Source organism: Amphiprion ocellaris, chromosome 18, assembly GCF_022539595.1.
Source record: "Amphiprion ocellaris isolate individual 3 ecotype Okinawa chromosome 18, ASM2253959v1, whole genome shotgun sequence".
In the NCBI taxonomy this organism is placed as follows: domain Eukaryota; kingdom Metazoa; phylum Chordata; class Actinopteri; family Pomacentridae; genus Amphiprion; species Amphiprion ocellaris.
Genome location: NC_072783.1, coordinates 11480085 through 11496922, shown reverse-complemented (window position 1 = coordinate 11496922; position 16838 = coordinate 11480085). Strand labels below are relative to the sequence as shown.

At 38.6% G+C, this 16838-nt stretch overlaps 1 protein-coding gene across 2 annotated transcripts in view; it reads left to right on the top strand.

The window, feature by feature from the left end:
• The first annotated feature begins 1599 nt into the window (after positions 1-1599).
• The window catches only part of LOC111565179 (V-type proton ATPase 116 kDa subunit a 1-like), a 28881-nt gene continuing 13642 nt past the window's right edge, over positions 1600-16838 (top strand). The window contains exons 1-18 of one of the 2 annotated variants that reach the window (XM_023265201.3): positions 1600-1717; positions 6155-6311; positions 6777-6855; positions 7075-7172; positions 7338-7466; positions 7784-7866; positions 8306-8432; positions 8647-8729; positions 9833-9926; positions 11053-11265; positions 11675-11825; positions 12215-12354; positions 12459-12622; positions 13478-13568; positions 13996-14114; positions 14306-14522; positions 14913-15020; positions 16462-16569. In XM_023265201.3, the coding sequence (XP_023120969.1) occupies positions 6195-6311; positions 6777-6855; positions 7075-7172; positions 7338-7466; positions 7784-7866; positions 8306-8432; positions 8647-8729; positions 9833-9926; positions 11053-11265; positions 11675-11825; positions 12215-12354; positions 12459-12622; positions 13478-13568; positions 13996-14114; positions 14306-14522; positions 14913-15020; positions 16462-16569 (2121 nt within the window). In that variant the 5' untranslated portion in view covers positions 1600-1717; positions 6155-6194. Of the gene's footprint in view, positions 1718-6154; positions 6312-6776; positions 6856-7074; positions 7173-7337; positions 7467-7783; positions 7867-8305; positions 8433-8646; positions 8730-9832; positions 9927-11052; positions 11266-11674; positions 11826-12214; positions 12355-12458; positions 12623-13477; positions 13569-13995; positions 14115-14305; positions 14523-14912; positions 15021-16368; positions 16570-16838 lie in introns of both variants that reach the window. The other variant, XM_023265200.3, reaches the window with a different exon arrangement.

Sequence of the window (16838 nt, the reverse complement as noted above, 5' to 3'; positions counted from 1 at the left end):
CTGGAGATTGTTGCTATAAAAAATAAAATTATGGCCCCCATGGTAAACATTCTCATTATTTGGTAGAATCTAAATCAGAGCTTTAAAAAAAAAAAGGGCCTACTGGACTTTCATCAGGGGGACATTAAACTAACTCACCGGATGTGGATTTGGGGTATAAGTCTGGATTTCACACGACTCTCCTTTCCGTCTGTAATCTACCATTTTCAAAATCCCCTTCACTACGGAAAACAACAACCTCTGGGCCTGTGACTTACCACACTGAGAATTTCACATATTTCCAAAGGTTTGGATTGTGCAAAGTAGCAGCCTTGCTATTTTTTATTTCTTTATTTTTGGGGAATTATCCATTTTGATGACAGTTCTGGCCTCCATTCATGCAAATGTTCAACTAAAACAGTTCCCCTATTCTAACACTGTCACTGCATCCTGTTCTTTATCTCACCCAAGACAACTAGAAGTCATTTAGCTGAACAGAAATGACCTAAACTTTTTTCTTCCTATATCAGGTTGATGACTAGGTGCAGCCAGATCTTTCTGCACAGTGCTGTGTCAATGCAAGAGAATGCTCTTTTCATGTAAAATTAGGTGAAGACAAACATAATAAATAAATAAATAAAAGGTAATGCTGCTCTGTGTCTGCTGGATGTAAATGGAAGCAATAGTTTGGTCACAATTACAAGTTTGCTAAAAGGTGAAATCATGTCTGATGTTGTGTTTTCAGCTTCTTTCAACTTTTGTCTTCAAATGGACAAAATTATCAGTAAATATAGGTTTAGGAATCCAACGTTTTGCTGTTTATCTTCTCATTTACTTGCAAAAAACAGCAATCTCTGCTTTTCATTCAGTTCTCTGCCAGAGATCCATAACAGTTTATTTATTCATTTCAAGTTTTGGATGCACAATCAAACCATCAAGCTGTTTCATGACAAGCTTCACGTATTCCTGCCGACAGTAAATGTCTAAGCAGATCAGTGATAGCTTCTAATGAGGTTTTCATTCTTTAGTCTCCATCTTTACTAAATTATTTTTGTTTGAATTTGTATTTATTGGTTCTCCTTAAAACTCATTCACATCCTAAAACAAAGAATTCATTCAATCAATTCACTATCGCAATAACATGCGTGTATTGGTTATACTGATTTGATTATCCTAAAGTTAAGGTGATTGGTTTACCACGTTACATTACTTTTGCATTTTACATTTTTACATTCATTGTTCATTTAATTGAAAAACAAAACTCAATTACTTTATTATATTAATTTATTGTATTTAAAATCCGTGGTTACGTCATCTATAAATGTGCGATGTGGATGTTATGTTTCCGTTCATTCACCATGTCACGCTAATCCCTCACATCCTCCAGCATCCACGTCAAGTTGACCAAATTTCAAAATAAGCTACCGGTTGATTTTTCAAAATTAAAATCCAAATGACGAATCCATTAGCACGATTTTGTACAGAAGAAAGTTCAATTGCAGCTTATTAATAATATCACATATATGAAATGTATTGCTATTATTAAAATGTTTGGATTCATTTTCAAAAGATACAACATTTCCTTGAAGTAGCGACACAGTGCTTTTATTTTGTACTCCTTTACTCTCGGGGTTTATTTTCTACATTTCACTGCGGAACTTGACGCTCCGCGGTGACCTCCGCATCCAGCAGGCAGCATCCAGGAGGGAGGACCGGACGGGAGGCAGCAGGTTACCGGGTGAGTAGCTGCTGTTCTGGGAATTATTCATATAGACGCTTAATAAATGTTTGTCAGTGTTAGTGGGAGAGCTGTGAACTATGTAACCCATCAGTCGATATTTAAACGTGCAGGACTGTGATAATAAATGCTTATTTTACCGAATTGGTGTTCGAAATGACGCAGTTTAGCGCATTCAAGTCTCGTGAAGCGAGTCCTAAAGACCGTTACCGTTAAAACACAGTCTCTATAGAGGCTACATCATAGCCTGGTTTTGGGCCTATATTCAGCGCTCAATGTCAATTTTTGGCATAAAAACAAAAACAAAAAACGTAAATGTTAATACCTGTTATTTGAAATGAATATTAGTTATTAGTATTCGTTGGTATATTTGGAAGGAAAGCGGGCAGTGTGTGTGTGAGAGGAGCTAGGCCGGATCAGCAGCATCATGGCGTCCTTGAGCAGTGAAGGGCAAAGCAGCAGCAGCAGCAGCAGCAGCAGCAGCAGCAGCAGCAGCAGCAGCAGCAGCAGCAGCAGCAGCAGCAGGGATGCTTCAGCTTTAAAAGGCTCCACTCTCTAAGACAGAAATACATTTACGTAGAATAGTCACGACGTGTAATTCTGCGGTCTGACACTGCAGCCCAAAGCTGTGGCATTTGAGTTTTGCCCGTCTCTTGCAAATAAATGAAAATTAATAAACCTTCCGTTTCTTATTTAGCATCTGCTTCTTTTGCATAATCTATTTACGTAGATTACACTGGTAATGAATGGATAACATCAGACTCGTGGAAGAAGAGTGAATGGAATAGGTCTTTATTGTCACTGTTACAAAAAAATTAAAATCCATTTAGCACTCTCCACATAACAGCATTAAAAATAAACTGTACAAGGCAATATTAACACACACTAAAAATATATGCAACCGAAATATAAGAGGAAGTGTGGAAACAGTTTGTGGTTGGAGACCTGCTCTATGCATAATTATTGCACATGATATGAATTGCACTTAAACATGAATATTGCACTTGTTGGCATGTGATATTGTCATTCGGGGGGGGAGGGCGCAGACATTTGACATCTTGACTGCTTTTGAGTCAGTTGGTTGTGACTCTAAGTGTCCTGTAACGTCTACCTGAGAGGATGGGGGGAGAAAAGAGTGTCCTGAGTGTGAGGGGTCTCTGGTGATTCCCCTGGCTTTCCTCTGAAGTCTGCTGGTGTAAACATCTCTGAGGGGGGTAATGTTGTCCCAATCACCCGCTCTGCTGCTCTCACCACCGTTGCAGATCCTTCCTGTCCTCTGCAGCACAGTAGCTGAACCAGTCAGTAGGCTCTCAATGGTGGAGTGGTAGAAGTTTGTGAGCGGCGAGATGAGCCTGATGCAGCTTCCTGAGGAAGCACAGTCTCTGCTGGGCTCTCCCCTCCTGGTGTGAGGTGTGGGTGGGCCACGTGAAGAGATGTGGACCCCGAGGAACCTGAAGCTCTCTACCTCCTCTCCATCAATGTAGAGAGCAGAGTGCTCCGTTCGCTCCATGGTCATCTCCTTCGTTTTTCCAGTGTTGAGGTTCAGGTTGTTGTGGTGACACCATCGCCGCAGATGCTGGACCTCCTCCCTGTAGGCTTATTCATCATTGTCTCTGATCAGGCCTGTGATGGTGGTGTCATCAGCAAACTTGACGATGGAGTTGCTGGAGTGAACAGGAGAGCAGTCGTACGTGAACAGAGAGTAGAGGAGGGGGCTGAGGACACACCCCTGAGGAGTACCGGTGTTCAGGATGAGAGTGGAGGAGATGTGGTCTCAAATCCTGATGTTTTGGGTTCTGTTGCTGAGGAAGTCCAATATCCAGGAGCACAGTGAGCTGCCGAGCCCAAGGTTGCTCAACTTCATAACCAGTTTGTGAGGGAGAATTGGAGTGGTATCTGTCCTATATGTAAAATAATAGAAATGTACTGCAACCTAGTCCAAGCCATTTTACTTGTCTCTGAAAAGTGTGGCCTCTATACTCTACATTGCACATTATCCTACGAAACAAAACAAAATCTCAGATGACATGTAAAATATATGCCCTGCAGGTTAACATCCACATGTCTGAGCCTGTATGCAATGCTCCAGCTCACTGCTTATGTGCCAGTTTATTCTAACACAGCCTTCATGGAAGCTTCTTTTCCTTTTCTACATCAAAATACTGCCAAGCTGGTTTTACCAATTGTCGTCTGTCCCACTTTTTAGGTTGCTGGTTTACAACATCTGGGAATTTGCCAGGACAAGTGGCAGGTGGCTGTGTACTATCTTAGAGGGAACACGGATACAGCCTTGTACATATCAGTATTCGTATGATAACTAGTATATATGGTCCCAACTAGTGATGGTACAAATGTTTATTTGACTAACCACACAGGTCCTTAATAAAGAACCTGTTGTTATTATGTCATGTCAGGGCTAGCCTTCTTTCTACTAGCTGCAGTAACTCACGGCCTTCTCTCTTTGATCTGTCAGTGAAAAAAAGCTTTTCTCTCCATCTTCTGAGACAAATCACTTCAGCTGGAACACCTCTAGAAAAAACCATGACCTACATGACTTTAACCTGATCTGCATTTACTTTGTCAGCACCAAGAAAATGTCATGAATAGAAACTACTGGAAGTTTTCTATCTATAAAACTCATCAACATCATCAGAGTTTGATTGCAGTATTTCTCTTTATTAGCATTTAACTCAGCAACACAGACCACCTTTATTTATTTACATAATTATTTACATAAAATGAAAAATAAGTCTTCCAATGCAATACAAGACTACACATATTCCTTATACTTACTTGTAGGGGACAGTTACAGATTGAGGACAGAATTACAACTGTGGCAATAGTCAGCTCAGTCTTCTGCATTTGGTCGTAAGTCCTCAAGTCCTTTCAGTAGACTTGGGAAAGAATCTTTTTCCAGCTTGATCCGTCACTGGCATGTTATGCAAACGTGTACAGACATCCAGCATTCATTGCATCCAAAAAGGAGATCTGATCATGTGACTCATGGTCCTAAACTTTCCACCTCTGTACACCAACAAATTTCTCTAAGGGGCTAAGGAATGGAGAGCAATGTGAAGAGAAAAATTACACCATCCTGTAATGGGCTGTAAAACACAGTGACTGAATGGTGTTCACATATCAGCTCGCACAATTACAAAATTACAAAAACCTCTACATTTTGCCTTAATTGCTGCTGCTTTTCACCACTTGGTACAGCCCCTTTATGAAGGTCATCAACAGCAGAGATAGGAGAGTGGTTATGCTTATTTATTTATTTATTTATGTGGCTGAATTTATCAAGTTGCAGACACATTTAGCTGCCCAGTGCTGACCTGTGGGGGCACAGACTGGTTGTAGGGATGTGGAATGTCACCTCACTGGTGCTGGTGCATTAGGTGGAGCGTTACCAGCTAGATATGGTTGGGAGATCGCTAGAAGGGCTAAGACCCTGTCCTCTGTTGAAGTTGCCCAGGGTGAGAGACACCAGGCAGCTGCTGGGATACTCACAAGCTCCTGACTGAGCACCGTTTTGTTGTATTTCTTCCCAGAGAATGAGAGGGTCACCTGTCACTGCATGTCGCTTAAGGGAAAACTCTTATTGTTGTTTGTGCTTCTGCACCGATCAGCAGCTCAGAGTACACAGCCTTCTTGGAGTCTCTGGGTGCTGTCCTGGAAGGGGTTCTACTTGGGGGATTTCAAATCAAAATCGCAATTTCAAATGATTCTTTTTCCCTTAATTCATGTACATACACTCAAACCTTCAGGGCTTGTTTATGCTCGCCCACAGATTAATGTATACTACGTGGTTCAGGCATGTATGTTGTCATTCAACTGATATAAGCCCAGTCTTGTTCTTTAATAGCTATACCCATTACAGCATATCTGACCCAGAGTTTAATTTCCATGATTTTACAAATCCATGCTCTGTCCTTCTCCTGTGACGGTCATACAGACACACAACTGGACGATATGTCATGTGGTAATGCTTCTTCACATGTTGTAAATCTTTTTAACAGTGAGTTTTGAACTGAAGCTTGACTTGAAAGTAAATTGCAACACCTGTAAAAAAAAAAAAAAAAAAAAAAAATTACAATTGCATATTTTAATCAAATTGACTTTAGTATAGCAGAACAGATGAGTATAGTGGCACTGATTTTTATAGGATAGTAGTATATTATTATATTAGTGTTGTGCAAAACGTTAAAGCATATTTCAACATTTCAATAGACTTAATTAATCCCAGAGAGAAATTCTAATGTTACAGTAGCCACTTTACGTGAATCAAAGTAATAGTCATGCAGCTAAAATATATACAATAATTAAATATTGTCTAAAAAAATAGAATAGCACAGTACAAAAATGGAGAACATATAGAAATTTTTACATTTAATGGTTTAGTGGTTTATTTAATGGTTTGTGTTTGTGTCCTTGTTGCAGTGTTTCTTCATTGTAGGTGAGGCAAAGTGTGGTGGCCATCATGGGGGAGCTGTTCAGAAGCGAGGAGATGACGCTGGCCCAGCTCTTCCTCCAATCAGAGGCAGCCTACTGCTGTGTCAGCGAGCTGGGAGAACTGGGCATGGTCCAGTTTAGAGATGTGAGTGTAGATGTTGTCAAGCCAACATTTCTTCTCCTCAGAAGGCAGAAATAATGTCTATCGTCGAATAAAGGTTCTGTCTGTGTGTGTATATATATATATATATATGTATATATATATATATATATATATATATATATATATATATATATATATATATATATATATATATATATATATATATGTATATATATATATATATATATATATATATATATGTAACATTAATATAGCATTGACATAACAGTGAACAGCTACCTGCTATGTAAAGATACCGTGAAGTACTGGAATCCTGACCTGAGAATGAAGTCACAATCCCAAACACATGAATTGATGATAAATAATGATTGTATACTTGGTAGTTTTTAGTTAATTTTCTGGGGTGTTGTCAAGTTTAGTTTTATCAAAATGCTACAATTATTGTTGTTTGTAAGATTTTCTTTTCTTGTCTTTTTCCACTTACAGTTGAACCCAGATGTAAATGTATTCCAGCGCAAGTTTGTGAACGAAGTGAGGAGATGTGAGGAGATGGACAGGAAACTGAGTGAGTAATAAGACAAATGTAATGCTCAGATCAACCACACTCAGGTAGCTGCTAAATCTGATTTACTCCAGCTTCAGTTTAGGATTCTTTATTGTTCCTATCAGATGAGTACCACATAATGTTGTATTAGAAATGAATGGGAAAAAATGATCAAATTATTTTCATCAGGAAAACTGTGGTAACAGGTTGAATCTTTGATTTTTTTCCCCTGGTGAACAGGGTTTGTTGAGAAGGAGATCAAAAAAGCTGCCATCCCAATGGTGGACACTGGAGAGAATCCAGAAGTACCTTTTCCCAGAGACATGATCGATCTAGAGGTAATAAAAGATCAATCAGTTCAGAAGTTTCTTGTCCCACAAATTAATTTGTATAACTACATTGTCACAGTTTTTTTTATATCTATCAAAATGAATTGTGCAGTTGAACGCTAACTGTGATCATTTGCTGTTTTTTTTTTTTTGTTTGTTTGTTTTTTTCCGCAGGCCACATTTGAGAAGTTAGAGAATGAACTGAAGGAAATAAACACTAACCAGGAGGCCCTGAAGAAGAACTTCCTGGAGTTGACCGAGCTTAAACACATCCTTCATCGAACACAGCAGTTTTTTGATGAGGTTGGCCTTCTTCACCCTCTCAGACATACAGACCACCCATCTGGAATCTAATGTATCATTGAACTTATATATGGTGATCTGATGTAATCTCTTATAGCATTTGTTTTATTTTTTGCTTTATTAAACTGGTAGTTAGCCAAACTATCAGAGAGTCTGAGGATGTGGGCTATTGGAGAATGTAGGCCAGTCTACATTCTAATCCAGAGTTTAAAAACAAGTGCAAAACCACAAACATTCAGTCAAATGAAACGTGATCATCACACTTTAACAGGTAAAACAACTCAAATTTTTCTTCTTTCTTTCTTTTTTTCTGACAGATGGAGGATCCCAACCTCCTGGAGGAGTCATCAGCTCTAATGGAAGGCAGTGAGGGGGGGCGTGGGGCCCCACTCAGACTGGGGTAAAGCATGAGAGCCACATTATAATCTCTAAGAATCAGGATTCCCTTCACTGAGCAAATGTTACAATAGTCACATAGTCAAAAGTCACAGACTAAATGCATTTTGAAACTGCCGTTATTGTCAAGAATTTTAAAGAATTGTTTAGTCACAAGACTTTCTGATTCATCACCTGGCCAACTGAAGGCTGTAACAGAAAAGTTAGGAAGGTGATGTTTTCATATAAAATGCTACACGCCATGACTACTGGAGTATTTTTGTCAACACTGTTGTGATGTCAAAATACTATGATGAGAAATAATTACATTACTATTATCTAATTTGTTTAACAAACCGTGATAGCAGTTTATTCAGCAGGCAAAATAAGGGCTTACTACATACAGTATGTACTGTGGTCTGTTTTCTTTTGTTTGTTCCGCTCTAAGAACTTTGTCTGTGCAGGTTTGTGGCTGGAGTGATCAGCAGGGAGAGGATTCCCACCTTTGAGAGGATGTTATGGAGGGTGTGTCGCGGTAATGTCTTCTTAAGGAAGGCAGAGATCGAGGACCCTCTGGAGGACCCCACCACGGTCAGCACACAACAGATGGAGTTAGGGACAGTAGCAATATCAGAAATATTACATAACCAGAATATAACACTGCATAGCACAGCATAAAAGTGTACATATAAAATTCTCGGAAATTGTCTGTTTTGCATATTGCTGTTAAATTTGGGGTTAGACAACATTAACCATACAACTACAGAGCTATATGTGTTCTAACACCTTCTTCTCTTTTTAACAGGGAGATCAAGTCCATAAGTCAGTGTTCATCATCTTCTTCCAGGGCGACCAACTGAAGAACAGGGTGAAGAAGATCTGTGAGGGGTGGGTGTCGCATAACGCAACCATGTGCTCTTCCCAGCTCTACTTCATAGCACAAGTTAGAATCCTAGATTACATTTAGGCTGATGTAAATTAAGTGCATTTTGAAGCTACAAAAAAGATGGGATTAAGATGAGAATGAACATAACAAATATGAGAAAGTATGATATTAGAGTTCTTTTGCATCTGGGAACAAAACTGCAAACCTCTTCATGGCTGTCTTGTTTTGCAACTGGGCAGAGCAATTTTGAATAATACTGAGCTTCTTTAACTATTGTAGAGCAACTGTAACAGATTTTAGAGCGACTTTAACTTATATAGAGCAACTTTAACATATATAGGAACTTCAACTCATTTTTGAGCAACTTTAAATAATATAGAATAACTTTAACTCATTTACAGCAACTTTAACTAATAGGCTATAGGACAATTTTAGCTAATATAGAGCCACTGTAACTAATAATATCAACTTTAACTAATATAAGACAACTTTAGCTAATGTAGAGCAACTTTAACTAATATGGAGCTACTTTAACTCAGGTATGCTATCGATTAAAAGTTTGGGGTCACTTAGAAATGTTCTTATCTTTGAAAGAAAAGCATTTTTTTTTCAATGAAGATAACATTAAATAAATCAGAAATCCAGTCTGGACATTGTTAATGTAGTTAATGACTATTCTGTCTGGAAACGGCTGATTTTTAATGGAATATCTACATAGGGGCACTGAGGCCCATTTTTTCTGTGTCGTAATGGTACATTGTGTTAGCTAATGGCATTGAAAGGTTAATTGATGATTAGAAAACCCTTGAGCAATTATGTTAGCACATGAATAAAAATGTGAGTTTTCATGGAAAACATGAAATTGTCTGGGTGACCCCAAACTTTTGAACGGTAGTGTAGATTCAGGATATTCAAAGCATTTTAAGATACAAGTTGGGACTTTTTAAGGAGTATTTATTGCATTGGCTGTGCATTCAATGCTCGACTGTCACCATGCAGGATCAGAAGCTACACATTTATACCAGAAAAGCTGTGTTACAAAGTGGGGGAGAACGCATGTGTTACATGCAGTGATCTGACTCTGATGATGGGTACATTTGTCCAGGTTCCGTGCCTCTCTCTACCCTTGTCCAGAGACCCCACAGGAGAGGAAGGAAATGCTGGCTGGTGTCAACAGCCGCATCGATGACCTCCAGATGGTAAGTTCAGTATTGCCTATGTGTCACATTAGATAAACTTCAAAAAGGGGTTATGAATATGAAGAGGGAGGGTAGTTGACCTTGGAGTGATGCCTGATTACTGTTTAGGCCACATTACCAAGAGTGATGCAGTTGTTTTTTAATTTAATATTTTTTTTCAAAGGCTCTTTGTACTCTTTGTTACACTGCTGCTCACTAAACAACAAGCAATTAATCAGAAACTTTGCACAACAGGATGTCTTTGTTCAGACTCCTGCTCACTTTTCCTCGATGAAATTTATTTCCAATGAAATTACAAAAGCCCTCATATTGTAGGTGGGTGTTTTCTTGTGCATTAGTTCTTATCTGTGAAAGACCTTTTGTCCTGTTTCATAGTGTTGTTGTTCCCCAACTTTTCCCTTATTAAGCCTGGAAAAAGCTCTGGTTCTGCTTGGGAGCGCTGGTCTAGTCTGAGCCTGTCAACCACACACAATGGATTACACATACTTCAACAGAGCATACGCTTGCATGGAAAATTCAGATCTGTGCATTAAATGTTGTAGGCTAAATTTGTCTCTTGAAGTTAAAATTTTATTTGTATAATTTTCCAACACATTTCTTTGTAAATACTATGCATTCCAGGCATCCAGCTGACTTTTTAATCCAGAGAGAACATTATGTGTGTGCAGTCGTGAAGTTTAAGAATTTAAGGATCATAAACATTAAATACGTGCAGTTGGTAGGTAAGAAAAATCAAAGGTCAGAGTATGGCTGCACAATTACCAAATAGTAATAACGAGTTTGGCTTCCTGCAAATAAATAAACATGATCAGTTGCCAAAAGTTATGTTGGCAAGAAATAATAGCGATTCTGGTATTGTAACCCTCATAAGATCTAACGTCTGTCAACACCAGCTTTATCAGATACAAAGTTTTGTTTTCAACAAGGAAATGTAAAAAATGAAACAACCCCACCCTCACAAAAGACTCCTCCTGTGTTTATTTTCTTGGTTTGTTTATTTTTTTAATAGAAACATATAGGTCAGGTTAACCTTTAGCACTGGCAGGGCTCGATATCATTGAAACATCCAGTGATGATTAGCTCAGGATCCAGAGTCTCAAACAAGCCCTATACTTGGCTGTTGTAGGTGCTGAATCAAACCGAGGACCACCGTCAGCGGGTGCTGCAGGCTGCCTCTAAAACCATGCGGGTGTGGTTCATCAAGGTGAGGAAGATGAAGGCCATCTACCATACCCTCAACCTCTGCAACATCGATGTCACCCAGAAATGTCTGATCGCTGAGGTGTGGTGTCCTGTCTCAGACCTGGACTCCATTCAGTTCGCTCTGCGTAGAGGAACCGTAAGTTTGTTTTTTTTAATTTGGTTTATTTGTGTGTTAATTGATTAACAGTGTGGTGAAACAAACTGTAAAATGCCACATACTTCCCTCCTCTGTTCCTTTACACTATGGATCTGAAAGGTCATAGGCAACTATGACCTCCTTAAGCAACTAAGTAACTTTGAGTGAGTTTTCAAAAATGGTTTCTTTACGTTCATAACATTTCAACACCTGCTGAATTGATAGCAGGTTGTGCACACTCATCTACTGTATACATAGACATTAAACTTTATAAACAGTTTATACTTACATCCTTAGTCTGAGGTCACAGGTGCAGTTAAGCTGTTCTTCGGTTTATTGTTCAGTCACGTCTAGTTTTGCACCTCCACCATAGACAGTGTGTGCTGATAAGGGATGTTTTATTTGACAGGAGAGGAGCGGCTCAACAGTTCCTTCCATCCTAAACAGAATGCAGACCAAGCAGACTCCACCAACCTTCAACAAGACCAACAAGTTCACATCAGGCTTCCAGAACATTGTTGATGCCTACGGCATAGGAAACTACAGGGAAATCAATCCAGGTTATACAGGAATTCCTTTGTCGATATTTGAATTCATGACTTATGCCAATAGATAATATTAGAATTAATAATCACAAAAACTTGTCATAATGACACGCAAAACAAAAGTAGATATGACTACTGTTGTTTTTTCTGGCTGAGAATTGGCCATTCTTTAACCTTCCTTACATTAATAATGTAGAAATTATGCATGATGAGAAATGCACTGCTGCAATATTGTACAATTTTTGCTGCAACAATAATTTTCTATTATTTCTCTAATATTATTTTTTCTTTAATACTGAATTTGGTGTCTTTTTTCCACTATACATATTTATGCATATTTGGGTGGCTTTGGTTGTTTGAGCCTCAATATTTGATCGTCTGTTTCTGTGTTTAACCTGTTACAGCTCCATACACTATCATCACCTTCCCCTTCCTGTTTGCGGTGATGTTTGGTGACATGGGTCATGGTGTGTTGATGACCTGTGCTGCCCTCTACCTGGTCATCCGAGAGAGCCGCCTCCTCTCCCAGAAGAGTGACAATGAGGTACACTACTACATATAATCAGGATGCACAAGTATCTTTGCCGTTTAACCATATTGTACAAATATTCAAAACATTTATTTCTAAACGGTTGTTTGCCGCTGTAGATATTCAACATGGTTTTCGCTGGTCGCTACATAGTCCTTCTGATGGGGATCTTCTCCATCTACACTGGCATTATTTACAATGACTGCTTCTCCAAGTCGCTCAACATGTTCGGCTCTGGTTGGAGTGTGAGGCCCATGTTTGGTCCTAAAGGAGCCAACTGGACGTAAGTCATCCAGCTCTCTACTTGGACTAACAAATCCCTGATATTTGCTGTTTTCATCTTGTTGGTCGAGTGTTTTAGCTCAGTTCTCTACCACCTATCAATAGATGAAGTTGAGCATCACATCAGATTTATATATTTCTGTAATTATGTAAAGAGGAAACAAATGATCAGATTAATACTTCAGCATTTTGGGAAGTATACATATTAGTATTTTTTTCCAAGTGTGAGAAATTGGAAGTCCTTAACTACAGAACATGAGTAGGAGTGTGGTTTGCCAAGTTTAGCATAACGACTGGAAGCAGCTTGCATGCCTCTGTCCAGTGTTGAGCAGTAGACATACCAACACCTCTAAAGCTTTGTATCTATTTATTATTTGCTCTAGTATGTTGAAGTTGGACATATCTGGAGGAACAACAGTTCCAGCACTGCCTTTACAGAAACCTATACTTAAGCCTGTGCTCACTGGCCTGCACGCCACTTGTAACTAATTAGAAATGTTATTTGAACTCCAATTTCCAGGAAAACCTCCTAAAAAATAAGTTGTGAGTTATGGGCCTCTAAAGGAGTCTACCCAACTATTCAGCATATAGAAAGATAACCACATATTCAGATGCATTCACTGTCAGGAAATCCAATTCGACCCTGTAGAAACCTTCTTAGGCTAGTCAAATCCATTCAGGTATCTTCTCACTGTTGGTTCTGTCAGTATAGAAAATGTCACTAAAATCCATGTCACATATGTGGATGTCAGTAAAATGTGTGTTTTTTCCTCTATATTTTTTCCACTGTAGCATGTACTTTAAGTATTGTGCTTCATTTCAGTACATGTATTCATTTGCTGTTGATTTGTCCTAGGTTTGAGACACTTGATGGAAATGCAGTTCTACAGTTAGATCCTGCTGTTCCTGGTGTGTTCAATGGGCCCTATCCACTTGGAATCGACCCGGTAAAAAGATGCATACTCACTAACACAAAAATATTAATAGATAGTTGCCATTTTCCCTGGTGTAATCCACCCAAATACTCAATAGAGTATCAAATGTGAATGATTCCACTGCTAAAGGAAATCTACAAAAGAACTATTTCCTTCTGTTTCGGTCAATATCCAACTGTTTTATGTATTTTGACCTCTTTTATGAAACTAAATTATGTTTGTTTTTGTAAATATTTGCATCAGCTGAATCTGATGGGCTCATAGCTGACTTGTCAAAGTAACTAACGGGGAGGGAAAAAACATTTTGCAATTCAAATGAACTGTTCACAACACATTAGTATATAGTATATTAGTACACTTTGGAATAAATAAATGAAGAGGAACAGCCATATTGCTGTGGTGGTGTCAAACATTCAACCCTGTTTTGTGGTCTCTGCAGATCTGGAATGTTGCCACCAACAAACTGACTTTCCTCAACTCGTTTAAGATGAAGATGTCAGTGATCTTGGGTGTGATCCACATGCTATTTGGGGTGTCTCTCAGTCTCTTCAACCACCTGTAAGTGCCACACTCAAGGATTATTCTGAATGTTGACACTTTACAATAATGTATTTATTGTCTGCTATAAATTATTATAACTATTTTGGCTTTATGTTTAACATCTCCAAATTGAAAGTACCAAACAAAGCTTTATAAAAATCTGATATGTCTGAGGTTTGGTTGTTGTATGCACTCTCAATGCAATGCAGGTACTTCAAGAAGCCTCTGAACATCTTCCTGGGCTTCATCCCAGAGATTGTCTTCATGTCCAGCTTGTTTGGCTACCTCGTCCTGCTGGTCTTCTACAAGTGGACGGCCTATGACGCCTTCACCTCCAGGGAGGCTCCCAGCCTGCTCATCCACTTCATCAACATGTGTCTCTTCAACTACAATGACCCCACCAACAAACCCCTCTACAGGGGACAGGTGCTCCCTCCCTCATCCACCCTCTGCCTCTCTCATCTTCTCTTTCCTTCACTAACATGTCTAAACACTGAAAAAGAGGTGCCTAGTCACTCTTAAAGATCCAACACAGATTTCCTTCATTCAGAGAGGTCAGAGGTCAGCCTTCACTGCCAAACAGCAGCACAGGGGCTGGATTTTGTGTCTTACTCTAGGATTTTTTTGTAGGATTCATTTTTGCTGAATTGAGGCTTGAACTCATATCCCAGTGAAATGAAGCAATGAATATCAGTTTAATAAAAATCACTGTTATGTTTTGTTCTGTGCCAGCAGTGAGAAGGAAAGGTGATTTAAACCTCACCTCGATCTGGAACTAACTTTTCCTGATTAACCTCTCTCTGTTTGAATTTGTAGATGGGGATCCAGGTTTTGTTGGTGCTGATTGCCCTTGCATGTGTTCCCTGTATGCTGATTGTGAAAACAATGGTGCTTCGGCGTCAGCACCTGTGGAAAAAGCACCTGGTATGTGGATATGACTCCACCTATAACCTTACTGCTTCCTTTGATTGAATTGAACTTGATTGAACAGTTGTAATCTTTGATATAACCTTTTTTTTTTTTTACTCCTATTCTGCCATTCATTTCAATGCACATTGTATTGTGTAATGTGATTGGTTGTGTTGCCATGAAAAATGCTTAAAGCCTGCCTTGGAAACGCTAATATTTTGGTGGGAAATTTGCTGAAAAAAACTTCACAGACTGAGGGCACCCTAAACAGCTGATGATGATCCAGCCATCTTTATTGTTTATATGTAGTTACATATAGCTGCTGAATTATTATCTAAAATGTTTCACATAAGGCTAACATTTATCATCTAAATTTTACCTTGGAATAAATTCTATCATCATATCAGATTTTCACTACAGGATTTGTGGCTGAACAAATTCACTCCATATTCATAGAAAATTTGTCTTGACTATCTGGCAAATTCATTGCTGACTTTGTTTTTTGTATTTTGACTCTTTCTTTGCAAATTAATTACATGTAAAATAAGTGGAGAGAGCCTGTAATTCTAATGTTGGAGTGTCAACCAGACAGTTACTGGCTCTGGATTGTTTTCAATAATATCATGTGTGTTTTATTATCATAATTTAAGTATTTGATTATTCTAAATTCCAGTTGGTATTCAGTTGTGTTAAAGTTTTAATATATTTACGTGATTTCAAATTAGATGTTGTAGTTTTTTGTTTTTTTTTTAAAGATATATTGGCTTTAGTCAAATTTTAGCGAGCTTATTACTTTTACTTTAAGTGATCCCAAACTAAAGAAATGTTGTGTTTTGATCAAGGAAATTTTAGTCAGATATTTGTTTTGCGTTTTTTAATTTCATAGTAAACCTCCTAAGGCTGAGTTTTGCCCTAATTTACAGTAAGTTAAAGATACATTTATAAATAAATATAATAATGTTTTTTGCATTTAGAGCATCCATGTTGTGTTACAGCAGTTTAAAAATGAACTAAAAGTAATATTAATTACTAATATTGTGCCAAATCATAGTAGTAAGTAACTAGCTACTATTCCAGGTCCAAAGTAGGAACCAAAGCTCTTAGTTACAATTACAGTTAAACTTTACTAAATGAAGTCTTCAGCTTTATTTGATAGGGTGTAACTCAACCAGTGAGACTATTTCACACACCAATAAATGGTTATTCCACTCTAATAATTTACATATTTTATATTAAGGTACTGGATGTATTTCTCACTGTCTGGGTGTCCTGCTTGACTTGCAAATGAAGTAAATTGAGAAGGAAGCGTTCATCCTAAGGCTTGCTTTAAGCTAGAAACAGCTCTTGTGGCTTTTGTATCTAGTCCGAGAAGAGGGAAGAAACCCCTGCTGAGAATCTAGAGCAGTCTTTAGAGCAAACAGGCGTGTCCTCATCATGCACCGGACTCACCCAACAGGGCACGCAGAAGTTTGGAGGAGTGCGAGTGGGCAACGGGCCCACGGAGGACGAGGCTGGCATCATGGACCACGACCAGCTCTCCCAACACTCAGAGGAGGGAGATGAGGTGAGCCATGAAGTATCAAATCAGCACTAATTCCACCTCGAGATCTTTTTTCTTTTCTTTTCACATACTGAATAGTTTAGTAGGGTTGTGATGCTAAGTGTGCTTCCATTATGATATGTGGAGTTTGACGATTATGTGAGTTCTAAATGTTGCAAGATTTTTAGATTACCATAAAATGCAGAAATGAGATTTTCAATTAGGAACCTCAGTATACTCTCTTACAATAGAAGAGGCGTAAAATAAATTTAAAGGGCATGGTGGCTCAATTC